This window comes from Panthera tigris, chromosome A3 (genome assembly GCF_018350195.1).
Source record: "Panthera tigris isolate Pti1 chromosome A3, P.tigris_Pti1_mat1.1, whole genome shotgun sequence".
NCBI lineage: Eukaryota > Metazoa > Chordata > Mammalia > Carnivora > Felidae > Panthera > Panthera tigris.
The window spans coordinates 74,261,369-74,288,420 of NC_056662.1; the positions used below are offsets into that span (position 1 = coordinate 74,261,369).

Sequence of the window (27,052 nt, forward strand, 5' to 3'; positions counted from 1 at the left end):
TGGCAACCAGAGCCTGGGAGAACAGATTCTAAGGCCCAGATAGGTCATTTTAATGACTCTGGCTTTCATTTTGAGTGACCTGGGGGCATTAGAGTTCTGCATATTGGAGTGATATGATGTGATTTATATCTAGGCTGTGTTGAGAATAGACCAAGAGGGGCAAAGGGAAGAGGCAGGCTGTGCAGTTAGGAGGCAATGGCAATAATCTAGGCAAGGGGCATTGGGTTAGGGTGATAACAGGAGTGATGTGAAACAGCCACATTCTGGGTTTATTTTGAAGGCAGAGCCATTAGAATTACAGATGATTAGAGGAGGGGTGTGGGAGAAAAAGTCAAGGATGAATCTTTTGGCTTGTGTAGCTGGGAGAATGGAGCTGCTATTTGCTAAGATAGGGAGTCTGTGGGGAGAGTGAGCCTGGGAGTCTGTCAGGAGTTCAGGTCCAGACAGGTGAGGTTGGTGGTAGCCATTGGACACACAAGTGTGCATGAAGGGAGGCATGCCAGCCTAAGTGGCAAGGCGGCTAGGCTGGTGAGGAGGACAGGGATGGTGACACTCTTTACCTAGGAGACTGAGGTCCAAGCTCTCCAAGTGGAGACCTGGATCCTAAGGGTACTCAGGAGCCCCATCCATGATTTCTGTCGGGCAGGCTGGCCTGGAACCAAGTTTCCCAACCACGGTGATTAAGCTGAGCTTCTATAAGACTAGCTGTTGATGTAGCAGCACATATATCTCCATATGACAGTGGTCCACTTGGCAGTCAGAAGGCCAGAATTTTATACTCTGAGCCTAGAAAATCACCTGAAAGCACCATTCTCAAAGCTTCTGCCTCCTTGGGTCTGCGTTCATTTCCAGGTTTTCAGATCTCGGGGGTGGACACTGACAATATATTTGCAGGTAAAGCAATTTCTGCTTATTCTTCCAGCATAAAAAATTGCATTTCCACATCAGAGTCATGTTCTAAACCTGTTACCATAGCAAGAACTGTATTTCCCAGCTTTCCCTGGTGGCATTGTTTATATTTCTTAGCCAACAACATCTAAACCTTTTTTTTTACTCACTTGGAACTGCCATGTATTCCAACCCTTTGCTTCATGAAACATTTATATATTGTACGTGTGAGCCTTAAATGGGGAATTTTACATGCCACCCCCTTCTTTTTGGAGACATGATAAAGGTAGGTTTTGTGTGTTTTCCGAAGCTGGTCCTATATCATGTTTCTCCACGCACTGAGCATTCCACTCCTAATTGTTGCACATGCATTGAAACTTGACAGCAGCCTGTCCAAGGCTGGTAAACAATGATTCACTCCATATGCTACAGTTCTGTACAAGTGCCATTTCTGGGACTCAGTACCCATCGAATGCTTTGTCAGTTGTTATTTCTGTTTATCTCCTTGTTCATTTACATGGTTCCTTACTTTGCGGGCTTATTTTGTGTTTTCTTAGTCCTCTTCCTGCTGTTTTAGATTTCCTCTGTTCTCTCATTCCTTGCTGAGGGAAAGCTGAAAGTGTTGCCCAGACACGCCAGTCTTGGGGGACGCTGTGCTTCTCTCAATGAAAGGAAGGGTTCAACGTTGTATTCTTGACCTATGGAAGTCATGTAACTCAGAGGCTTGTGTGGGTGATCCCAGGTAAAAAAGAGAGGCTGTGTTCAAACAAACTGTAACATAAAATACCCTTAGTGGGTTTATTATGTGGAGCCCAAAACATGATCAGTCCAGAAACTCTGTTGGGATTGAAGGAGCCACAAAGGTAGGACTACAATGTCCCTGATTCTGGAGAAGAGAAGAGGTCATTTCTTACAGCAGTCCTTAACATGGAGGGCAGGGTCACCATGTGTTTGTTAATGTAGATTGTATTCTACACCAGTGTACCCAGGTGATGGGCAGATGGGGATTGGAATGCAGCCTGTGGTCCACCATGCACCCTACTTGTGATGGTTAATGTTATATGTCACTTTGACCGGGTCATTGTGTCCCAATATTTGGCCACACATTGTTCTCGGTGTGTCTGTGAGGGTGTTTATTGATGAAATTAATATTTGAAACCATAGACTGAGTAGAGCAGATTGCACTCCTTCATGTGGGTGACCCTCATCCAGTCCACTGAAGGCCTGACTAGAATAAAAAGTGGAGTAAGGGAGACTTTGCTCTCTGCCTGACTGGGACAGGTCTTGAGCTGGGACATTGGTCTTCTGCTTTTGGACTTGGATTCAGACTGAATCCTACACTGTCAGCTTTCCCGAGTCTCCATTTTGCTGACTGTAGATCTTGGGACCTCTCAGCCTCCATAACTGTATGGCTAATTCCTTATGTTACATACAAGATGAGATACACTACTTAAGATACCACTCAAGAAAGGGGTGCTTTTTGCTAATTCACACGCAGTTTTCCAGTGGCTCTGGTAATGGGCATGGGGTTGGGTAAGGAGAGGTGGGAAGGGGGCTGAAAGGCATAATTTGAAAAACGCCCCATCCATTTCCATGTAGCTTAGAGTTGGCTGTGCTGTAAAGCTCCTGGTCTCAGCATGAATTTTAGAATACGGGTGATTCTTCCTGAGGAATAGAAGCAATTAAGGGCTTTAGTTTCTCTGCTACATTAGTGGTGAACCCTGAGGATGCCTTTGCTTGCTGGAGGGAGATTTAGCAAAACAGAGATGAGTAGTATCCACAGAAATTACTCAAACTTTGCATTTTGGTTATGCAATTTACACTTTTCAAAACAAGCTCCTCTCATTGTTTTAATACAAAAAAGGAAGACTGATGCTTGTTATCATTCTCATTTTAAAGGTGTGCAAACAGAGCTGCAGAACGGACAGCTGGATGTCCCTGTGGCTAGGTGGTGGCTAGAGGTGAAGTTTGTCCTCTAGCTGAGCAGCTGTCCAGGCTCCTGCACTCTTTCTAGCCTTCCATGAGGGCCTGATGGAACTCTCAGAACATTAGTGAATTCTTTCTAAGCATTTCACTAAAAAAAAAAAAATAGAACAGTATAATCAGGAACATACTTTCCTTAAAGAACAAATACTAGAGATCCCTGCTGGTACAGATTTCTTTATTTTTTTTTTAATTTCATGAGAAAATGGCCATATTTATTTGGGCTGAATTATATATTTTAATCTAATTTTCTACTTTCATTGTCCAAAGTGAAAGTGTAATTTCTGTACAGTCAAGAACCCACACATATACAAATGCACACACACTCACATCACACACATGTATCTCGGGTTTTTTTCAGTAATTTTCTAAAAAAGCTCTCAAACTGCACATTCTCAGGACACTGTGGTATTACACAGATAAAGGCAGTAGAGGCTAAATGTGAGGTCATGTTGGTAGTACCTGACATATTGCCCTCAAAATAAGAGTTATTGCTGGTGATTATCTGTGGGGCAAGAGGTGGGGAGAGGGGAAAGAGTACCAGTGATATTATGATACACTTGAGAGTTCCTTCTGCCCTAGGGAGAAGATGAAAGTCAATGAGCTAGAGAACCAATGTTTTGTTTTTGTTTTGTTTTTCAGCTGCTACCCAAATTGGTTTCATGATTTCTCATACGTTTATGTCACCTTGCCTCTGGGGCATTTAATACACATTAAAGCAACACAGTCAGCCACAACCTCAACTCTGGACAGACTAGCTCATGGCAATAGACATTATGTTTATAAGAATGAATAACAGATTCCTAAACCATTTTATATAATTTTTGATCTTCATAGTCACACATCATCCTAGGAGGGTTGGCTCAGGTTCTAGGCCAAGAGTATTAAAGAGAAAATGGCAGAGGCAGATCTCAGTCAACCCGTCAGACTTACCTTTACCTGATGTTACTGCCTACCAAAAACCAAATTCTAGTTCCCAAGGCTGCACTCTGTGAGGAAAAAAAGGAGTTTAGTGAACACTCCTTGACCCCAGTTAGCTCATACGCTCCTCAAGGAAACAAGACTTTCAGGAATGCAAGAGTGATAAGCCCTATTTCCCTGGCTCACACTCTACTTAGACATGATTGAATATGGCCACAATGGAATTTCCTCTAAGCTAGTAATTCCTAAATTCTAGTCCACCAAACTCCTATTTGCCATTGGTGTAAGTCAGTGCTCCTCAAAATTTGATGTTCTTATCAGTTGCCCAGAGATCATCAACAGGCAGATTCCCATTCAGTAGTTCTGGAGTGGGGATGGGGCTTCTCCGTGTCCAGCAAGGTCTTCCATGAGGCTGCTGCTGTTGGTCCACAGAACACATTATGAATAGTGAAGGCCCAGAGTGAAGTTCATTCATCAGGTGCTCATTCCTTCTCTGCTCTTCCTGCTGATGCCACCACCACCATGCAGCTGGAATGTCCTACTGCTGCCCATGTTGATGAAAGAGTGTTTAAGACTGTTCTTCCATCATGCAAGCCTGCTTAGAGTTCATCTGGTCAAACTTAGGCGTTCTTGCTTCCAGTTCTTTTACAAGCCCCCAAAGGATGTATGTCACTTTCAGTTTCCAAGAAACTTGGAATGAGCTTTCCAGAACACACACTTCCTCCACTTCCCTGAATATTCTCCCCAAACTGTGTCAAACACAGTGTATAGAAGGTAACATTAGCCTTATAATTGAATTCATGGCTTCTCATGGACAGACAAGTGGTTTCGATGCAAATAGGAATATAGGATGCTCTCAAGCATCTCAGGGACCCTGAGATGGGTGTGTGTGAATGAGCTTGTTGCCAGGACTCTCACTGCAAAGAGATCAAATAGAAATGGTGTGAGGGAGGCAGGCACAGGGGTCTGTTCCACATGCTGTTGTACTGACTGATCGCATCAGAATCAGCCGAGAAGCAACCTTCAAACGCACATTTCCAAGGCCTCGTCCCTGGTGAAATGAATTAGCATTCCTGGGGGGAATCTGTACTGTTACAAAGCACAGAGCAGTTAGTGGCTTGCTGTGCTGATGAACAAATATTAAACATCTGCCCATTATCCAGTCACAGAGTTGCTGAGTATCTTTCGGGTCAGGTGTAACACACACAGCTCCTTCCTTCATTCCTCTCCTAGCTCAAAGTAGAAAGTAAACAAACTAGAAATAACTGCAAAGGCTGAAAGTATTATGAGAGTGGTGAACTCATGATGAAGGAGTAGGTCCTTTATTTATTTATTTATTTATTTATTTATTTTAGGAGTAGGTCCTTTAGATGACCTGATTAGTGATGGTGTCTCTGGGGCAGTGACATTAGGCTGTGACTTGGAGGGATAGGAATTACCGAGCATCATAGTGGTGCTCCAGCAGAGAGCATTATATGTGAACATTCCCCTGGGAAAGAGCCTGCTTTATGAACATCTGTAGATGCTCCCAGACAAACCAAAAAAACAATTACAACTCCCTTCCTTGCAAATTATTCTGCAATTAGGGCTTTTTTCTTTTCTTTTCTTTTTCTTTTTCTTTTTTTTTTTTTTAGGTGGCAAAGGCATAAAGACTCCATTTCTGTCAACTTTGGAGCCTGTTCTCATTCTTTGCTTGCTCTACCACTAATGCCAATAACTTGGGTCTCATCAAACATGCCAACGAAGACCTCTACACCACTCCGTGAAGGCTGCATGGAAGGTTGGGGGCCTGAGAGCCCTCTGCAGTGTCCTCAAACCCCTCCTGTCTCTTCTGGTGAAGGTGATCACCAGGATGATGCTCCACATTGCCTGTGTGGGTCTGGCCTGAGCCCCATCTGTAAAACAGGATACAAATGTCTGTCCCAGCATTGGTTCCTTAAGGTGCTGTGCCTCATCCATGATAGTTCCTGTTCAATCACAATGTGATTATGGCATCTTGGAAAGTTCCATTCTGAAAGGCAATGAGCGTACCTCAATTTTAAGACTGTCGTTTATCATCTTTCTTTCTTTCTTTCTTTCTCTAATTTATTGTCAAATTGGCTAACATACAGTGTATCCAGTGTGCTCTTGGTTTTGGGGGTAGATTCCCGTGGTTCATTGCTTACGTGTAACACCCAGTGCTCATCCCAACAAGTGCCCTCCTCAATGTCCATCACCCACGTTCCTCTATCATTCGTCATTTTTAATTAATGGGGGCATTATAAGCCAATATCCCAGGTGTTATGCATGCTGCCAGGGACTGGCTATTTGAGAAACTGACAAAGAGGGACTTCCTAATCAAACTTGCACACCCTCAGGGCAGCTGATTTCAGTGTTAGGAGGAAAGCTATCTTATTGAGCAAATGTGTGAAGGGGCAACTTCACTTGTGAGACTCTTAACTACGTCTATTTTAGGTAGCTTAGGAAAGGGGCCGGAAATTCCCAAGTCACATGGGGCTGGGTCTGCATGGGGACAGGCAAGCATAGGCAGTTCCATGGGAATTGGCCTCAAAGGTCAGACCTGTCAGGCAGTCCTGATTTTAGCACTTTCTTCCTTTTCTCTACTCCAGGGTCACAGCTTCTCAAAGACACTTCAACTGATTAAGGCAGGCAGGCGTTCCAATGGACATCTGGGATGTTTGTGATCTGTCGCTTTCCCCAATAAAGACCTCTTCAGGAGGTGGCCTCTCTTTCAAGCTTTTCTTGAATGCGCACCTGAATCTGGGCATTTCTGAGGCTGAGCTTCAGCTGCTTTACTGTGCTCCTGCAACACTTTACTTGCTCAGAGTGGTGGAGGGTTCATCAATGAATAAGACAGGTCCCTCCCTGCCCTCCAAACAAAAAAAATCAATAGGTATCCAACCAGCAATAAAAGAAGAAAGACTGCGATAACTATAATAATACAGATCAAAAGGAAGTGCTTTTTTATTAAATGGGCTGTATTAGTTTCCCATGGAGGCTGCAAATTTAGTGGCTTAAAACAACAGAAATTTATTCTCTCACAAGAGGCCAGAAATCTGAAATGAGTCTTTCAGGGCTAAGATCAAGGTGTCAGAAGGGCTGTGTTTCTTCTGGAGGCTCTGGGGAGGATCAGGCAGTCCTTGACTCACCACTCAAATCTTTGCCTCTGTGGTTACATTACATGCCTCTTCCGTTTGTGAAATCTCCCTGCCTCCCTCCTGCAAGCATACATGTAATTGCATTTATCCACTAGGATAAAGCTAAGATGGTTGCTCTATGTCAAGAGCCTTAATATAATCACACCTGCAAAGTCCCTTATTGCCATTAAAGGTAATATTCAGATTCTGAGGATTAGCACATGGATATCTGAGGTGGGGTCATTCATTATTCAGCCCACCATGAGTCCCACTCTTATTTATTCTTTCACTCCCATCCCCAACCAAATGGTCTACAGCTGTGATGTCCAATGCGGTAGCCACTTATTGCTGGTCACAATATTGGTAGTCACGTGTGGCTACTGAGCGCTTGAAACATGGCTTGTTTGGATTGAAATGTGCTTTACATGTAAAATACCCACTAGATTATCAAGTCTCACGACAAAAAATGCAAGGTATTTCACTAACAATTTTTATGTTCATTATATGTTGAATAACATTTTGAATATATTAGATTAAGTGAAATATATTAAAATTAGTATCACCTGTTTCTTTTTGCTTTGTGCAACTACTAGAAAATTTAAAATTATATCTGTGGCATGCATTTGTGGTTTGTGATATATTTCTCTTGGACAGCGCTCTACACCATCTACAAGAGTAATTCTCAAACGGCTGCCTAGCAGCACCACGTGGGGAGTTTTACAAAACCCCAATAGGCAGGCTGCACCCCAGACTTATTAAATCAGAAATCTCTAGGGAGGGGCCCAGGCATTGGTATGCATTGAACTCCCCAGGTGACTCTAATATGCAGCCAAAGTTGAGAATCTGTGGGGAAGACACCCAGAGGAGGGCTAAGATTGGAAATGGCATTAATGGTCCAGGGACTATCAAATGGGTCTATTCATTTTCTTTACAAACAATCAGAAATAGGGGCTCCTGAAGTATCCCCTGCTTTTTGTTTTCCTCCATGAGACACATGCCCCACCGCACCCACAGAAAGCTGTTGGGGGAGGGGACAGAGCAGCCGTTTTCATGACTCAGAACACTCTTGGGATCTCAACACTCTGAGGGTCAGGCTGGCTGGACCTCTCTCCCTTGGGTGCTTCTGGCAGTTAAATCAAACTGACTCCCTTGGCAGTCAGTTTCTGCCATCGTAGCTGACAGAACAAGATACAGTAAAGGCCAGCAAGCATCTAAATGTTCGGTTTGTGGGGCTGGACCGAGGCAAAGCACCTTCACAGAGGCTCACGGTGACAGTGTGTTTTGCAGGCATCCATCAGTAATATCCACCACCACCAGAGGCTCCTGTTACTGCTGGGATTCCCAGCTACTTCCCATTTCCACACAATGATCGTGTTCTCTGGATCTGGACTCAGAATTAGATCACCAAGCAAAAATCCAGTGCACTACATTGAGTCTCAAAGTATTCCCTGGGAAATTGGTTCTTAGTGGAGCAAGATGGGATGTTTCAGTAGCTTCCTGTTACCTGACAAAACACAGATTCGAAGAGATAAACCGCAGCCTTGTTCATGCAATATGGTTACTTATGTCTGGCATCATCAATGAATAAACCCATCACCTGAGAGCATCTTACAGCTATTTGAGGCTAACTCATTAAAACATGATATTATTCTACATTTAGGCAATTTAAAAGAATTTTCTGAACTGCATAGCACTCATGTGACTTCCAAAATAGCATACACTAAACGGTAATTAATATTTTCAAAAGGAAGAGGTCTTATATATGTGATGCAGGTGATGAGGCTTTCCAAACAAGGGGGATAAAAGAATTGAACAAAGGCCTTGAGCAAGCTTGTTTCCCTCCCCCTTCCCTCTTTTACTGAATGCTGACTCTAGGGTGGGAAGTGGGGCTTGTCTTCATGGAGTTTAGGAGCTACTAGGGGGAGAAGACCTCAAAGTAAAGGAGAAAGAGAGAAAACATTATAAGGTCTATGACTGGAGACAAGACCTCCCTTCTCCTACTTCCCCTTCCTTCTGTTTTCTGGATATATGTATATATGTTTATGTATACATGTGTATATGTATGTATATTTGTATACATGTGTATATATGTATATATGTATATGCATGTATGTACGTGTATATGTATGTGTGTATCAGGTAACTTACAAAAGTACATAAGGAACAAGATAGAAGAAATTAAGAGGGAAAAATTTGGAAGTAAGAAAATGATAGAAGTCAGGTTAGTCAACAAATCATATTCCTTAAGTCTTATCTAAATTGCTGAGGGTGGGCCACCAATTTATATCTGACTTCCCAGCAGCCAATGCAAAGAGAAATGCACACCAGTTGCATAATTCACAGTGTCTGTGAGATTGAGACTAATGGGTCCCAAGTAACCCCATGGATTAGGGTGCCACATCATAACAAGGCATATGGTATATACGCAGCAATGTCCTCGACAGCATTTCTAATTGCATCAAGAAGTTTCATAGGGTGTGACATAAGTTCATAGGGTTTGGAGAAAGTGAAAAAGAGATTACATTAAATTCTAGCTGGAGCTAAACTATTCTGTTGGGATTGGCTGGTTAATATGAGCTTCCACCTATAATTTCCTGTAGTTCCATATTCTGTTTTAGGTGCTAGGTTAGAGGTATGCACTGGAGATTATGGGAGTGGAGAGGAATACTGCCTTCTGCCTTTATCAGAGAATGGGCTGATGCCAGGGATCTGGAGGAGATGATGCCAGTAGAAGTATCCAGTGGGAGTTGTCCAGAGGGAAGAGGCATTCCAAGCATGAGAGAATAGCATCAGGGGGCACAGAGGGATGGAGAGTGCTGGTAGGATCTATGGGCAGTTTGGCACTGATGAAGTCTGAGATATGAGGCAAGGTATGATGGGGGTGGAGGCAAGGGCCAGACTGTGCCCATCTTATGTACTCTACTAAGGAATATGGCTTCGTTCTATGGAGAGGTACTGAGATGCCTCTGAAGAGATTTAGGTAGCGGAGGTATATCTGCTAACTATTGCATTAATGCCACATAATGTATCTCATCAAAACCCCATGGCTTAAATAACAGTTATATATTCTTGCACACTGATGCAAGGGTTTGTGATGGGAGGGAGGCTCTACATCAGGGTGCAGGTCTATAAAATGCCTGGGGTGGCACTGGCTGGGGCCCAGACTGAAGGAACAGCAGCTACCCAAAGTTAGTTCTTCTGTCAGTAACCTGTGGAAGTACAGGGCGATGAGGGGACAAACAGAAGGCATACCCCTCAGATACACCCACATTCCATTAGCAAAGCAAGCCCACGGTCAAGCACAATATCCCTGGGGCGGGAAGATAAACTCTACCCGCTCGGTGGGAGCTACCACAAAGTCACATGTGGTATGAATTACACTGGGAGGCTGTGAAGAACTATGAGTAATGATTCAATCTATGTTAGGGGCGAAGCAAGTGGACTTCACTTTGTAGATAGTTTACTTAGGCAGCTGTGTGGAAATCAGTTTTCAGAGAGGTGATACTGGCATCAGGGGGACCAGTGAGAAGGGTCAGATGAGACCTAGTGAGGCAATAGTGAGTGGTGATGGAACAGAGGTAATTCAAAACAACAGAGGAGATAAAGCCATCAGGGCTTAAGGACTTACAGCCATTTAGGGCTGGGTTTTAGATTCCTCCATTTACTGTACCCAGGGTGTACTGCTGAGACTGCAGGCAAAACTGTTTCTATCACATATCTGTTTTCTTATTGAAACAACTCTGATTTTACTTGTGGCATTAATGTGCCTACCTTTAAAAGTGTTTCCTAGTTTCCCTTGCAGGTGGGAGGTGGTTACATGGCAAGCCCTGGCTATTAGGATATAAATGAGATTCATTGGGTCGTATTACTAGGAAAACGCTTTATTTTTTTTAATTAATTAATATTTCTTTTTAAAGTTTATTTATTTATTCTGAGAGAAAGAGTATGCACAAGTAGAGGAGGGGCAGAGAGGAGAGACAATCACAAGCAGGCTCGGTGACAAAAGCACAGAGCCCGATATGGGGCTCAAACTCATGAGCCATGAAATCATGACCTGAGCTGAGATCGAGTCAGATGTTTAGCTCACTGAGCCACTCAGGTGCCCTAGGAAAACCTTTTAAGGGAGCACGTGTACTGTTGCCGTTTGCTCATATCTTTGGCCTGCCCCAAATGTAGAAGGATGGCCCGCGCTCCAGCAGCCATCTTGTTGCCAGGAGGCAACCATACTAAGGATGGCTGAGCAGAGAGGAGTCTTTTTGATGATATAAGGACAACATACCAACCCTCAACCGAATGTCAGTTATGTGAGAGAAAATAAGTGCCTTCTTTGAGTGACTGTTTTTTGAGTTTTCTGTTTTTAGCAGCCAAGTTCCTGATACCACACAGGACATTAACAACATGAAGCAACATTATTCATTCAATTACTATCCTGAGTCCATGACCAAAATTAGAAACAATAAAACTTCACCAAGGTGATATAGCCCGATAGTTAAGTAGCTGCTAGTGCATATACATTTGTGGTGAAATTTTTCTTTGGTTTCTTGCTTCCTTGATCTCTCAACATAGGTCCGGTCACTCCTTCCAGCCATCTAGATCTGCCTTTGAATAGCCGCATAGGTGTTAAATGTCTGAGAGAGTTAGTGGTGAAGGGTGCTGGTTGTTTGATTTTGAAACAGGACTCTTAAAGAACAAACCTGATGGAGGAAAAAAAAAAACAAAACCAAAACCAAAAAAACAAAAAAACCACACAGATGTGGTGGGTGGCTCCCATTTCCAGAAGGTGGGCTGCCCAAATTATCAACCAAGTAGCATTTCTGTAGGTAACTTGATAAAGCACTTCATGTACATTATCTTATTAGCTGCCTGAGGCCCAATAAGGTTAGATGATTTGTTCAAGAAGAATTAACCAGTGACAGAGACAGGACTCATATTTTTCTGACTTGCATTTCTTCCTCTGTGCCAAAAGAAGTCTCAGGACCTGTGTTGAGGAAAGCCTTCTGTGTACATGAGAGAAGGGGAGGGATCAAAGCCAAATTTCAATCGATGTAGTTAAACCCAAGGAAGACTTTATGCAAGATTATTGTAATAGGAAAGGGAGAGAGAGAGAGAGAGAGAGAGATGGCGCCTGAACTCCACTCCTCTGGCATAAGAGGCAAGAGGGTTTTTCAGCCCTGGGGTGGGCTACTGGGAAAGTACTGGAGGACACTATTAGTGGGCCAGGGAAGGGAAAGTTGAGTTGGTCGGTATGATTAGACCATTGATGTTTGCTGATTGGCTCTTAGTGAAGTTAGGCTTCTCTCCTTTAAGAGAGATGGGGGGGGAGGGGGGAGCGCTATTTTCCTTGATTATTACATTTCCCAGGATGGCTCCCAGGTCCTGGAGAAGGACATTCCTGGGTGGTGAAACTGGGAGGTGATTTACATCTCAAAGCAGCAGAGAAAGAATTCACAAGGTAAGTGCTATAAGAAAAGGGAGGTCAGGGACCTACATTCTGGAAGAAACAGGTCTAAAGTGTAATCAAGCTAAGGGGAACTTTAAGACCCTCTTCTAGCACCACCTTCCTTTGCTCTGCAGGAAGCTAAATCTCAGAAGTTCCCATGTGATTTTTAAAAGGTGGCAGCTTTATAAAGGAACACACAGTGACCTGTTGGTGGAGGGTCTCAGATTTAAAGCCTCAACCCACCAGGTGGTTATTCCCTCCGCACCCAGGCTTACCAAAGCCCTGGGGGGGTAGTCCCTATGGTTTTCTGGCTCTGTCTCCATCCTGGAGGAGAAAGTATTCATCTAAAATGACATGCCTGGGACCCAATGCATCCACTTCTCAAGGCAAACAAAACAAAACAAAACAAAACCCAAAACAAACCCAAAACCAAAAACAAAACCAAAAATACTTGCTTTCAGCTTAGGTTCGATTCCATACAACAAGAGGGTAGAATTGGGGAGTGGGGGTGGGAAGGGGAATTTTGTAGCCCAAAGATTTGACCGGGGTACACAGAATACCCCCTTCTCAAAATTACCATCACAAAAAGCCAAACCAGTAAGAACTGACAGCCCGCTGCAGGAGGAAAATGGAAATCTCCTTGCCAGGCAGTTCGGGCTGCCCTGAGGGGCTGTCCTTTGCTCAGATGGGAGGTGATTGTGCAGACCTTAAAATCCAGGGCTAGGGAAACAGGAGGGGAAGGTATTTTAATTTCCAGTTAAGGCTTTTATGTTTTTCAAATAAAACTTTAAAAGATCCAATACCATCCCCTGAAGCTTCTTCACAAAGTAGTGGATTTTCAGAAAAGACAAAGGCCTGGGGTGGGCGTGGGTGGTCCCTAAAGAGCAGTGCCCCAAGCCTTTCTTTCCCCTTTTCAGAGCACTGGGATTTTCTTAAAGCTTCCTTTCCCATCCTACCCATCTCCCACCTTCCCACACCCCCCACCCCCGCTTGCTTGCTTGCTTGCTTTCTTTCTTTCTTTCTCTTGCCATTGACCTCTTCTTCCATTCTCCAAAGTAGAAACAGACGGTTAGGTCCTCCTGTCTCTCTTCCCTGACCTCCAGTCCTTGGAAATACCACGCGTCTCTCATTTTGGCCCCCTGTTGTTTCTCTTGCCTGGTGACAAGCCTGGCGCTCAAGGGGCGGAGGAAGGAGCTCCTTCCACCACATGGTGGCGCGCGCGAGCCTGCCAGCGCCCGGGTGGCACAGCTTCTCACGCGTCTCCCGCATCTCGCCCCACCCGCGCCCCGGCGCTGGAGGAGCCGCGCCCCCGGCCTTCCCCGGCGGGATAGCGGGGAGCGCGCCTCGGGAGCCCGGGAGGCGATCTAGCAGCAGCTGCGTCTGGCCCGCGCGGGAGGTGCGGCTGGCTGCAGATGGCCCCGGCTGCAGGCTTCTCCTGCTGCGGGTCCAGCCTTTACCTCGGCGTGGCTCGGCTCGGCTCTGCAAATCCCAGGCTTTCCCGAGCAGCCTAAGGAGCGGCGGCGGGCGCAGCGAAGGCGGCGAGAGGAGCGCGGCAGGCCAGCCGCGCTGAGCCTTCGGGCAGCAGCGGCGGCGTCGCTCGAGCAACCCAGGAGGCGCCGCGGATCCCGGAGCGCCCTAACTCCCCCAGGAGCGCCATGTAGACGGAGCTGCAGCTGGGCAAGGGGGAGGAAAGTGCGCGCGTGTGTGCGAGAGTGTGGGGGGCGACGGTCTCGAATCCCGGCGGAGGAGAGGGCAGGGGAGTCGGGGCGCGGTCCCTCGGCGTCCCCGCCGCTCGCCGAGGTTTTCCTGCGGCGGCGCCCGCTCCCCGGCGCCCCTCACCATGGACTTGCGCCGAGTTGGGACGCGCCTAGGCAGCAGAGCGCGGGTGACTGCCCGGCCCTGGGGGTGCGCGGGCGCGCGCGCCGGGATGGCGAGGTAGGATGGCCGCTCAGCGCGACCCCTGCCGCCCCAACCCAGCGGCCGCCGGGCGGTGCAGCTGACTCGCCGGAGCGCACAGGGGTGTGGGCGGAGGCGGCCCCGCCGCGCCCGCGCCTTCGGGAGTCGCTTTGCCTCTTCCACCCACTCGCACCTGCCACCGCGCGGATACCATGTCGAAGGCGGCCGGAGGCACAGCGGCGACGGCGGCGGCGGAAAGTTGTCCCCCAGCCTCTGCGGGCCCGTCCGCCGCCGCCGCCGTGGAGGACCTGTCCAAAGTGTCGGACGAGGAGCTGCTGCAGTGGAGCAAGGAGGAGCTGATCCGCAGCCTGCGGCGCGCCGAGGCCGAGAAGGTGAGCGCGATGCTGGACCACAGCAACCTCATCCGCGAGGTGAACCGTCGCCTGCAGCTGCACCTCGGCGAGATCCGCGGGCTCAAGGTGAGCGCGGGGCCGGGCAGGGAGTGGGACGCCCCGGGGAGGTGGGTCCAGGCAAACTTTCCCTCCCTCCGTCAACAGGTGATCCTCCCCATTCTCCTGGTCAGCACCCCCTGCTCCCCATCCCCAGCCCTTTGGAAACTTTTCCAAACTTTGGAAGCGATTGGTCTCCCCTTCCCTATATAGGGCGAGCCAGTGTCGAGCTCTCACTTGACCTCTGTGGCAGGAGTGGGCGCCGAGGATGCTGAAAAGTAGGGAGGGAGGTGATGGGCATGCAAACCTTTATTTTCCTAGGAAGCCTGGAAAATCAGTGGTTTGGGGAGCCGGGTCACAGTAGGCAAGGGAAAAGGTGAGCGAGGGAGCGAGTCCAGGGCATCTTTGTCCTTGGGAGTCAGCGGTACGGATGCTCAGGAACCACGACTTCTCCAGCAGATGAGGAAAGGGCGCCAATGCTGGGGAGGACTGGCGGGGTGCCTGGGGAAAAGTCGCAGGCGCCACCTTCGGAGCTGGCGTGTGTCATCCAGTGCAGAGGAGCTTAAGCTCTGTCTTCTCATTTTCTACCTGCTCCGGTGCTTTCCTTCCTCTCAGTTTAGATGGCGTCATCCGGGGTCCTGTCCCCCATTCCCCCCCCCCCCCGACTTTGATTATAATTTCATCTAGCATTGAAGGGGACAAGGGGATTTGAAAGGTACCACCCCAAGTGTCAGCCAATGATGTTTTCTTTTTGAAGTAGCCTTCCCTCTTTGCTATTAGGAAAAAAAAATAATAAAAAAGCAAGAAAAGAACACCAAAACCCCACCAACTTCTTTTCTCCTTGGAGAGCTCTGAGTGTGACAGCAGTGTGCTGGCCAGCCTGGCTGCGGGAGACCCTTGGCCTGGATCCGCCCTGCCAGGGAGCACCGCAAACTTCCTCTCCTCGATGCTTGCACTGGTGCCTCCTGGTATTCCTTCCTCTCATTGTTCAGCTTTTGTTTATAGGAAGCCTGACACAAATGAAAACACTACAGGGACGTCAGGGAGAAAATTCCTGCAGGCACATGCTGTTCTTGTCCCCTTTCCACTCCCACCCCACTTCTCGGGCAGTAGACACTTTCCTAATTACCTCAGGGCTCCAGCTCTGGGATTCTGGGGCCAAAAGGAGTGCAGGGGGCCGATCCCAGATGCTTACCTGGGTGCTGGGCCCGGTGCAGGTGGAGATGGCCTTCTTCCTCGGCCCCAAGTCACTGTCCTATATCCCTAGAGTGGGTGCAGTTAGGAAAATCCCACAGTCAGAAAAATCCCAAGGCTTACACTCTCCTTTGGTTTAATTCATCACTAATGGAGTATTTATTAAGCACCAGACCACACTCTTGGGGGATTAGATGCAGGCTAGCGTGGTGGGAATATCATCTCAGAGGTGGGTGTGCATCCAGAATCCTCATCTGCCAGGACGGTGAGCTTGAGTAGTTAATTTATCAGAACCTCATTTCATTCATCAATAAAATGCAAGTGATAATAACCATCTCCTAGGGGGTTGTGACAATACGTTATGATGATGTAGGGGAAGTTTTACTGGACTTGACTACAAAAATGGTAGATACTGTCATCAGGAAAGGGCATGTGAATGTGTAGCCACGCATCTCCAGGGTTGGGTTTCTTAGGCAAAGCTGGACAAAGGTATAGTTCATAACTCTCCAATTTAATCTGATTCCATGGTTTGAACTATAATGTAACTTGGAAGAGTTTTTAATTAAGTAATTAATCAATTAATTTCCTAAAGATTTGAATAGTATGGCGCATTGACATAATAACTCAGAAATACTTGTAGGTTCTTTTGGGTTGTATGGATTGCCTGTGTGTGTGTGTGTGTGTGTGTGTGTGTTGGGGGATCCTGGTTTTCATTCTAGTAGCCTCATTTAGAAAAATACCTATTAGGCCAGTTAAAGGCAGTTTCATCCCACCCTCCTGGTGGTCTAGATTCATGACCTGGCTCAAAAAGGCTTTCCTGTGCATCTCCTTATCAAGTTCAGAGAGATGGGGCTGGTTACTTTCTGAATATCCCCGACACCCTAGTGATCCATTAATGTGTTTGCCCGAGTAAATGATATGTGCACTCATTTATTTCAGCTTAACTAGAAGGAAGGATTTTTGGTTTTGTTTTTGGCTCTGATGGTTTGGGTTCTCAGTTGAGGACTGTAAATTTAGGGTAATTAAGGCCACAACACTTCTTTTTTTTTATGCTCCTATCTGTGATCCGCTTTTGCAATTGCATCTAAATATTTTCAAGGCTACTAGATGATACTGCAGCTATAGAGATAGGGAGATGCGAGCACTCATTCTTTTCCTTTGAGGGGCATGAGACTGGGTCCAACCAAGCACTGGCTGACTTGTTTGTGTTTAAACATTTAAGAGGCAGAGCAGGATGGGGCAGCGGAAGGATGAAGGATTTGGAGTCTGACATCTTGGGCACCTGTTAACTTCTCCGAACCTCAGTTTTCTCATCTGCTAAATGGGGATGTTAACTCCACAAAAGGTTTGTCAAGGATTAAATGATACATAGATGAGGTTAAATAGCTTTCTCAAGGTCACATAGATATAAAATGTTTAAAATAGGCTGGCTTTCTTTTCTTTGGGCGAGTTGACATTATGTAGTTAGAGCATGTGGTCCTGAAAGGGGTGAAGAAAGGAGATTTTGGTTCTGATGTTATAAGGAATTGGATTCTGAGAACCATATCTATGCACTGCTGTGCACATACCAACACTCAGCTTGCTCTGACTTGGGGTTTCAGGGGACAGGGGGCAGATCTGGGGGCACTGAATCTGTAGATTTGTTATCTGCATCACATAAATGTTCCTCTTTGCTCCCCAATGTACCAATCCCCCTCCCTGTAATGAAGAAAAATAACAGATTAGAACAATTCTTTCACCAAAGATATAGTACTTGAGAGTCTTATGTTTGAAACTTTGAGTGCTATGCCGTAAGGTGGGTTTAATCTTTTAAAAGTCCACTTTAGATAGATGGATAACATCTTGTGGCCAGTGGCAATGTTAAAAGGACACTTCGTGTTTTGAAAAAGAAAGCCCAGATCTTAATGTGGCAGATTTGAAGAAGCTGGCTTATAAGATTATTATCGAATTGGTTGCTTAGCTATTCCACAGAAGGAAAAGGAAATAGCTCAAAATTGTATTCCCAAGACTATTATTTACTCTTGGAAGAAGGAGTGCTGATAAAGAAAATGAAATGGGCCAATACCCCTTCTACCCCAACTGGAATTCTGGGCAGTATATGCCATACTCCATTTGGAAAGGCATTAACTCTATGAAGCTCGTGGTAACATAGGTCCTGTTTATTTCCCAGTTCTGGAGAAATCAGGAGTAGTTGTGTGTAGTCAAAAGGAAGTATTTGCAGTTGGAAGTTCATTTGGAAATGGAAAAGAACATGGCTTGAACTTCCTATGAAATGCCAGGATTCAACTAAATGTAGAATAATTTTTGAAGCTTAGAAAGATTAATTTTTTAGTGTTCTTTTCTCTGAATATCCACAGCTTCTGATTTACCTTAAAGCATCAGTGTCAACAGATCATTTATTCCCTTAAAGCCGTAGACTCCAACCTCTCAGGGGCTTACTGAAACAAGAATAAGAAATCCTTTCTCAGTAGCTAGGGCTATATCCTGTTTTGGCCACTGACCTAGGGCTTTAAAAGGTTGGTCAGTCCATAAACATATATTGTTTCCTGTACGCAAGGCACCATGCCAGGCATGTCAACTACACACACAAAAAAGACTTTGGAATGGACTCTGTCCCCCCAGAAGCTAAGACATCTACACTTGAAGAAAAAAACGATGATGCCCAGTAAGTTCTCCAGCTAGTGTCTTACAGGCAGTAAGCAGTGGGTGGGAAAGTTACTTCGTTCATTCATGTATGCCTGTTGCTGCTGCAAGCAGTGGCTGTTCTAGTGCGAGGGGAGACTTGTCAGAGTAATCTCTTCTCTTAGGCAAGTTCATATGTGGAGAAATTAGATATAATCAGGGTTCATAATTAGCTGATGTAGGTGGAGCTAAAGGTGGAAAGGTGAGAGGAAGCCTTCCCGGCTTGGCCAAAGGGTTTATTCATTTTCCTGGTGAAGGGGAAGTGCTGGGCTGCCGCAGGAGAGACATAACATTAAGGGGGTGATTTTGAAGAGCAGTCTGGCCAAGGAGAGCTTGGATCCGGTGGGCGAGGAAAGCTCGAGGATGGGGCGGACCCAGGCAGGGAGGCCAGGTGGAGGTGTTTGGAAACGGCCAGGCCTGAGGTCAGAAAGTGGCAGTGAGAAGCGAAAGAAGAGACGGGCATCAGAAACACGGAGGCAGAGTAGTCAGGATGCCAAGAGTTAGAATCAGAGTTGGAACCACGCTGCACAAGATCCTTTTCTTCCTCAGGCTTTGAAAATGACTCCCATCTTAGACCTCGAGACTGTTAGGAGGTACAGGGTGTGGCTGTTTTATAGTTTATTTTCTCACAAGTAGCAGGCGAGCTGTTGGAGCGAATCTGAGTTTAAGGGGATTGAGTGCCCACTCTGAGTGCCTCTAGTTCTGGGTTGGGTGACCAAGTCACAAGACCAGGGGTCTTCCGGCTTTGTAAAGCAGGGGAGATCTTAGGTAGCAGCCCCGTAACTGCCCCCGGTCCATCGCCACCAAACCAATAAGTGTAATAAGTGCCACAGAGGTGAAATCGAAGAGGTGATGGTAATGTACAAGGTGACCTCCTTTAGATAGGGGGGTTGTGGTCAGGGACGGCTTCTTTGGGGAAGTGACTTATGAAGTGAGACCTTTAGGTTGTACAGAAGGTTAGGGGAGTACATTCCAAGTGAAAGAGGGGAAGGGCTTGTTCCTTGGGCCCTGAAACCGGGCCATTGTTGGTGTGGCTCAGTGCATGATGTGGGGGTGGGGGGTAGGTCTCACCCCCTCCGCTGCTGCCATGTGTGCAAGCCGCCATCATCTCCCTCTACCCGGACTAGCCTGGTGGCCTCCTCGTGATCTCTCCTGGCTTTTACCTTATCTTGTTTCCCTTTCTTCTATCCACCGCCCACCTCCATCAGTCTGTTTTCTGTACTGAACTATGGTGGTTCTTTACAAAATGAACCCTATCATGTCACTCCTATCCTCAGGTCTCCAACAATCCAGAGTCCTCGTGGCTGCCAAGGCCCAGCATTACCCAGCCGCAACACTCACCCCCTTGGGCCTCATCTCTCTCACCTCCTCTCCCAGCTCTGCCCCCTCGCTCCCTGTGCTTTAGGCACACTGGCCTCACTGTGACGTCAGCCACATGTGTCTCAGGGCAAATACTTGCCCTTCTCTCTGCCTGGGATCATTTTCCCTCAAACATTTGCTCCATCATTTCACCCAGGTCTTTGCTCAAATGTTCTCCTTTGTTGGTGAGGTGCCTTCTCTTAAAGAATAGTATTCTTTAGCCTAGTTTAGTTTTCTGCCCAGCACTTATCACGACATGGTATTGTGCTCTATACTGGCCTTTTGCCAGTCTTTCCCACCAGAATGAAATCTGACATTTGACATCCACCATGGGATGTCAAAGTCTTTGCTGCGGCCACTGATACGTCCCTAGCACCTGGACTGATACCTGGCACATAATAGATGCTTACTAGACACTTGTGACTGAATGAGTGGACCACCATTTTTGCAGGAGAAATAGACCGGGTTAGGAGGATTGGGGGTCTTGGGAGACTTGGATTTTGCACTTTATCCTAAGGGCAGTGAGGTGCTTTTAAGCATGTTATGTATGGGAGTGACAAGACGAGCAAAATGTCAGAGGTAAGGTCCAAAAGACCCATTTAGCTCAGAAGTGAAAGGTGAGGGAGAAGGAGAAGCTGGCATGACCACAGTTCTTAGAAAGGGCAGCAGGATGGGTGGAGGTGGCATTTGCTGAGACGTGCAATTTGGGGAGGAGAGCTTGGCTATGACACAAGAGCTTGGTGTTGCTTGTGTTTCATGTGGAATGCCTGGGAGACATGCAGTGGGTACAGGAAGTAGGGCTTGGGGGTGCAGGATGGAAATGCCACTAGAGGGCAATTGTGCTGGTCCCCTGAGGGAATGGGCCCATTCCTCCCATGTCAAGGGCTGAACACCAGGCAGTGCATATTTGTGCTGATGGAAGGCCTGTTGCCTCAGAGCTTTTAAGCATTTGACCGCTCACAGCAGCCATTTTCTTCCTTGACAGCAGTACAGGGGGTCCTTGGTTTTTACTAGTTTCTTGTTAATTAACTGACTGCTCCCTAAATACTGACGGGATGGCCTTGGGCAAGTGAAGCTTAGTGAGGGCCAGTCGCCCCCTCTGTAAACGAACTATAATAATCATTATCGCCCCAAGTGTTTGGTGACAATTTGATGACAGGATGCAAGTAAGCATTGGGCAGGGGGCATAACCCATGCCCGTTATTGTTATTTTTATGCAAGGCTACAGGTCATCAGCTTCCTCCTCTCCTCTTCTCACCTCCTCCCCTAACATCACAGAGAATCCGCCAATTCCAGTCTCCCTCCCAGCAGGTCTGAGCCTGATGATGCCTCAGATGTGCACCTCCCTTGAATGGTTGTGTCTCTCTCTTCAGGATATCAACCAGAAGCTCCAGGAGGACAACCAGGAGCTGAGAGACCTCTGCTGTTTCCTGGACGATGACCGGCAGAAAGGCAAAAGGGTGTCCCGGGAGTGGCAGAGACTGGGCCGCTACACGGCTGGGGTGATGCACAAGGAAGTGGCCTTATACCTGCAGAAGCTGAAGGAGCTGGAGGTGAAGCAGGAGGAGGTGGTGAAGGAGAACATGGAGCTCAAAGAGCTCTGCGTGCTGCTGGACGAGGAAAAGGGCGCGGGCTGCGCGGGCAGCCGCTGCTCCATCGACAGCCAGGCCAGCCTGTGCCAGCTCACCGCCTCCACGGCGCCCTACGTGCGGGATGTGGGCGACGGCAGCAGCACCTCCAGCACCGGCAGCACCGACAGCCCCGACCACCACAAGCAGCACGTGAGCAGCGGCAGCCCGGAGCACCTGCAGAAGCCCCGGGGCGAGGGCAGCCCAGAGCACTCCAAGCACAGGAGCACCAGCCCCGAGCATCTCCAGAAACCCAGAGCCTCCGGCACCGCGGATCACCCAAAAGCACTCAAAGGACCCAGCCCCGAGCACCACAAACCCTTGTGCAAGGGCAGCCCCGAACAGCAAAGGCACCCACACCCCGGGAGCAGCCCCGAGACGCTGCCCAAGCATGTGCTGAGCGGGAGCCCGGAACACTTTCAGAAGCACAGGCCTGGGGGCAGCCCTGAACATGCCAGGCACAGCGGAGGGAGCCCCGAGCATCTTCAGAAACACGCCCTCGGTGGGAGCCTGGAGCATCTACCCAGACCCAGGGGCACCAGCCCCGAGCACCTCAAACAGCATTATGGGGGGAGCCCTGATCACAAACATGTGGGCGGAGGCAGCGGCGGAGGCAGCAGGGAGGGCACCCTCCGAAGGCAGGCGCAGGAGGACGTGTCACCCCATCACCGGAGTGTCTACAGTGGCATGAACGGTGGGTCAGTACGTGCCGGGGAGCTGCCTTGGCTGGGACAGCTCAGTAGAGAGTTATGAACCGTGAAGGGCTTTCCAGCCACGTTAGGAAGTGCAGGCGCTGGACGGGGATGGGCTGGGGAGAGGAGTCTCGCTGTCTTTCTTCCCTTCCATTTGTTGTAGTTTGTACAGTTATCAGTCAAATAAGCCTGGAGAAGAACAGAGGATGAGGAGTTAGGGGAAGGAGAGGAATAATAATTCCATGGGACCCTGAGTGGTCAGGAGGAGATGTGTGCCTATTGAAGATAAACAGAGAACCAAGCTAAGGTTCTTCCATCTTGAACTTGAATGTTTTTCTGGTTGTGTGCAGTTTCCTACTGGGGTTCTCATCCAGCCGCTGACCCAGAGTGGTTTTGAATCCAGTTAACAGCTTATGTGCATAAATAAATGAGTATTTATTATGAAAAACAATAACATTGAAAAAGAAATACAGTGTCCCCAAACAGGTTTGGGGCCATGTTTTCTGAATGCCTATAGATCTTACTTTACCTGGAGAATTTTTTTCCTGTTGGTTGCATGAGAAACACATCAAATGATTTCCCTCCATGCTCTAAAATCTCCCACCCCCGCCAGACTCCCCTAAATGTACTTTGAATAGCATGCTCTTTTACACTGTGAGGTGGCCTCCCCAATTTTTTAAACGTTCCTCTTTAAAAGGTACTGATGTATTTAGACTCCCCTTTGGTTTTCAAAGTGTAACATCCACTGCATTTGCAGAGGTGGCTCTAAACCTGACCCTAAACCTTTTTGGAAGAGGTTTCATTTTCTGCATCTTGGTTCCAGAATCACTTTGAATTCCAGAGAGGAAAAAAAAAATCGTTTCTGAAAACAAACACACAAACAAATAAAACCAAAATGTCCTCCCAATCCTTTTATGTTACTTATGGTTGAGTTAGAACTAAAATGTTTGGTTTTATAAACTGTGGGGTTTTTTTCATCCAAAATACCTGAGGTTTTTTGCTTTATTTGAAAGCTGCTACAGAGTCTCCGTGCAGTGAGCTCTGAGCAGTGGTGGACGTGGCCAATGCTAGCAGTGACATGAAGAGGTAAATTTTCAATACTGTACCTGGGGATTTACCTGTTGGATCCCATTTTATCCTAATCCTTTTCTCCTAGTGCTGAAAATTGAGTCCTGAAGCTTGGCTTCTAATGCATCCAGTGTTCTTTTAAGTGCAAATGGAATGGAAAGCGTGGGGAAGATGAAATGCTGCTGCTTTCTGGGTTGGGTTGTAAGGTGGAAGCTGGGAGAAGCCACCTCTGGGTGCTGAGGCCTCCTGGCTGGCCGGCCAGGGCTCTTACTCTGTAAGTTGCGCCTTCCCCTCACTCTTTCCAGGACCGACCCAGATGCTGCCCTGATTGCTGTGGGCAGCCTCGGCTGTGCACTTCTCACAAGAGATGAAAGTCATTTAAAAAGATATCTTAGTTGTGTTACCGTGGTGAGGTGAGCCATTGGCCAGGAAGCTTGTCTTCAGGGAGTAATGGGTTAATGGGAAGGTCAAATTAATGGCTTTTCCGTTTCTCAATTACTTTTTAATGAGCATGAGAAGTAAACATGTGCACTATTTTAGGGAAACTCTGTATCTTGACCATCTTGACCCTCCCCCCCCCCCCAATTACTTGGGGGCAGGTAGTTCACTTAGGAAACAATTCTTTTCTTTCCCAGTGTGCTCTTTTAAATAAAGAATTCCTCTAGTTTAATGAAGGCACGATTTAACTCACAAGAAGAGGTTTCAGGTGCAATTTTTAGGCAATGCCTTGCATAAAGTAAGGTATATTTCTAGATGTGGATGACATCACACCATGGTTTATTATTGCCTGGATTCAGATAAACTTCATGGTCCGGCAAATGATTTTTAATATTTAACCATTTTATTTAGTTAAAAATTTGATGTGACATAGATGCAGTATTTAGAGTAACACTGTATTTAATTCTTATGTTTACTTCAGGTTTTCTCATTCTTATGTGAGTTATCTTCTGACAATTGATATCCTTACCAAAGTATATTTGTAGTGCATTTGCATTGCATTTTTATTTCAATAATTAGTTGGAAAATAAGTGGCACATTGAGATGTTTATGGATCGTCAGCCTATAAACTTGGGCATTGGTAGCTTGAATTTATCCTGCTGTTACAAATTAATTTTTGATATGGATGGTAAGACATGACTTTTCATATTCTTAATCCCTGCACACTTTGGTTGAATCATTGGCATAGAAACAAGTAGGAACCATTCACAAGATAAATCCCAAATTGCAGATCTGCTGAGTCATTTATAGAGTCATTCTGTTTGGAGTTGGTGTGAGATAATGAGTGTTTTGGGTGAGCACTTGTGATGAGGTTCTGGGGTGGTGGGGAGTTCCCCAGCCAAGGGCCAAGAAAATTCTTGAAGACATCTTTGGTGCAAAAAGGGGATTTTATTAAAGCACAGGGACAGGGCCGGTGGGCAAGAAAGAGCTGCACTGGAGTTGTGAAGAGTGACTGGTTATTATACTATGGAGTTGGAGACGGAAAGGCAAATGGAAAATTTCCAAAGAGATATTCGTATGCTAAAGAAGACTCAAGGATACTGGAGGCCTAGCTATTGTCAAGCTAAGGTTGTTTTTCCCTCTAGCAAAACATTAACATTAAGACAGTAGGGAGTTCCTGGAGCAATGTTCTACTCTATATTTGCCTCAAGTATTTGCTGCAGGTTATAAAGAAATCTAATTTTACCTGCCATTTCCTTCTTGCCTTTGTTCCCCAAATCACTATGGAAAGGTGATGTGAGGGCTCCTGGAAACTGAGTCTACAGGTTTCTGGAGATGAGACTATTGATAAGATTGCCTTTTTTCTTGTAATTTACTAAGATATTTGTAAACTGATGGAGACCCATGTCCTGCATGACTGTGATCTTTATCAGTTAACCATTTGTTTTCTTTCCTTTCCTTTGTTCTTGGGCAGCCAGGACTGCCTGAGGAATATCACACATATGCCACCTGGGGGGAGAGATGTGCTAACTTGCACTCTGCCTTCAGCCTGCATTATGCTCCTTTATCACTTGCATGTTTTTTGAAGAAAAAGTAGTAGGTGAAAGCAGGTGGGAAGTGTGTCTTCATTATGGCAGAATGAAACTGAAATGAAACATAATGCAGAATGTTGTCCTACTTGTAACCTTCCCTCCAAAAGACACACATACACGTGCTAATGGAACATCAGTGAAAACAATTACTGTACTGTTTTATTTAACAGTGCCTTGGACGTCTTTACATCTTATTACAAACTCAGTGAACCCAGTAGTTGATGAACTTGGTATCCAAGAGGTTCCTTTGGTTAAGACAATTAATTTAAATTCCAACTGGATTCAAAAATGAATTTTGGGGATTTTTCCTCTCTTAAAATTATCCAAGACTATATAGCCGTGTTTAAATTAGATGATTGAAAAACAACAAAAGCAAAGACAAAAAAATACCTCATGAATGCATTTACTTTTTTAGAAGTTCTTTATTATTCAACTGTTTCTTTTCAATTTGCAGAGAATTCCATGCACAAAGAGGAAGTAGATTCAACACGATTACATGTAGACATTAAGGCATTTGTCTATTCATTTTGGTTATTTGCTGTGTACCAGATTTGTAATTAAAGTAATTGTAGAGCCACTTTTATCTAGACCTGTACACACATGGATAGCCTTCTTGCGAATGGGGGCGTTCACTTCCCTGATCCCATTGAAATCCAAGGTTGGGTCAAACTTTCTTAGGTGAAAATGTTCCCTTCCACAATGAAACCAAGTGGTTTTGCTTCCAGTTATCAGCTGGCAGATCTTTGCTTTTGAATAGGTAGTTTCTTGGCCTAAGTCATGGTTGTTGTGGATGATTCAGGGTCCTTCCAGCAATAGCTGTTTGTTGTTGACTTTCCAGGCAAAGGTGATTCTGATGCTCAGAAGCCCATACAAGTAGTTCACCTCTTGGGCATTATGAATTCAGCTGAAAAAGTAATAAAGATAGTTTTATTTTAATTCTAGGGGCATGTATTGCTGGTTATCAACAACTGAGAAGGAATGAAGAATCGGTCCTCTGTTGTTTACTGTCTTCTAAAAAAATTGCATAATTATCCTGGTGGGTCTTGTTTACTTTGTGGTCTTAGGGCACATTTCAGTGAACAGTACTCATGCTCTCCTTCAACAACAGCCTGGTCAATGAGAGCACCCCCAAGGAAACTGTTCATTTGTGTTGGGCAGGGTCCATTTAGAACTACCCTCAGCCTTGCTGGATGGAGAGTCAGGGTTGTGGTCTCCCTCCTGAAACCTTCTTAAGGGCATCCTAACTTCTTTTGTGAGGATATCTCTAGAGAGAGAGAGCAGACTATTTCTCCCTGTTTCTCCACCAGTTCTTTCTCTAGAGCAGGGCTTCTCAACAGCGATACCATTCACATTGGGACCCTGGATCATTCCTTGTTGCAGTGGGCTGTTTTCTGTATTTCAGGAGGTTTAGCAGCCTTCTGGGCTCTACCCACAAGCATCCCCCTGTCATGACAGTCAAAGAAGTCTCCAGACCCCCGGGGGATAGGGAGTCAGTCAAATTGCCCCTGATTCAAAACCACTCCTTCAGAGAAAGCAGTGTTTTTCAATCTAGCCGCAGATTACAATCGCTGTGGTAGCTTTGCAAAATTACCAGTGCATGGGCCCCACTTCCACATGCATATTGAATTGGTCTGCCCTGTGTCTGGGTACATTGCAAGAAGAGCTTCTCAGGTGATTCTAATGAG

The 27,052-nt window shown here is 46.3% G+C and overlaps 1 protein-coding gene across 9 annotated transcripts in view; it reads left to right on the forward strand.

Moving 5' to 3' along the window:
- The window catches only part of CCDC85A (coiled-coil domain containing 85A), a 267,176-nt gene that overhangs the window by 52,470 nt on the left and 187,654 nt on the right, over nucleotides 1-27,052 (forward strand). For 4 of the 9 annotated variants that reach the window (XM_042981430.1, XM_042981426.1, XM_042981427.1 and 1 more), the window contains exons 1-2: nucleotides 14,363-14,744; nucleotides 21,323-22,271. The exons of 1 other annotated variant lie outside the window; for it this stretch is intronic. In XM_042981430.1, coding sequence (XP_042837364.1) covers nucleotides 14,478-14,744; nucleotides 21,323-22,271 — 1,216 coding nt within the window. In that variant the 5' untranslated portion in view covers nucleotides 14,363-14,477. Of the gene's footprint in view, nucleotides 1-5,426; nucleotides 5,837-14,362; nucleotides 14,745-21,322; nucleotides 22,272-27,052 lie in introns of those variants that run through there. 4 more of the 9 variants (XR_443979.3, XR_006215731.1, XR_006215730.1 and 1 more) reach the window with 1 other exon arrangement.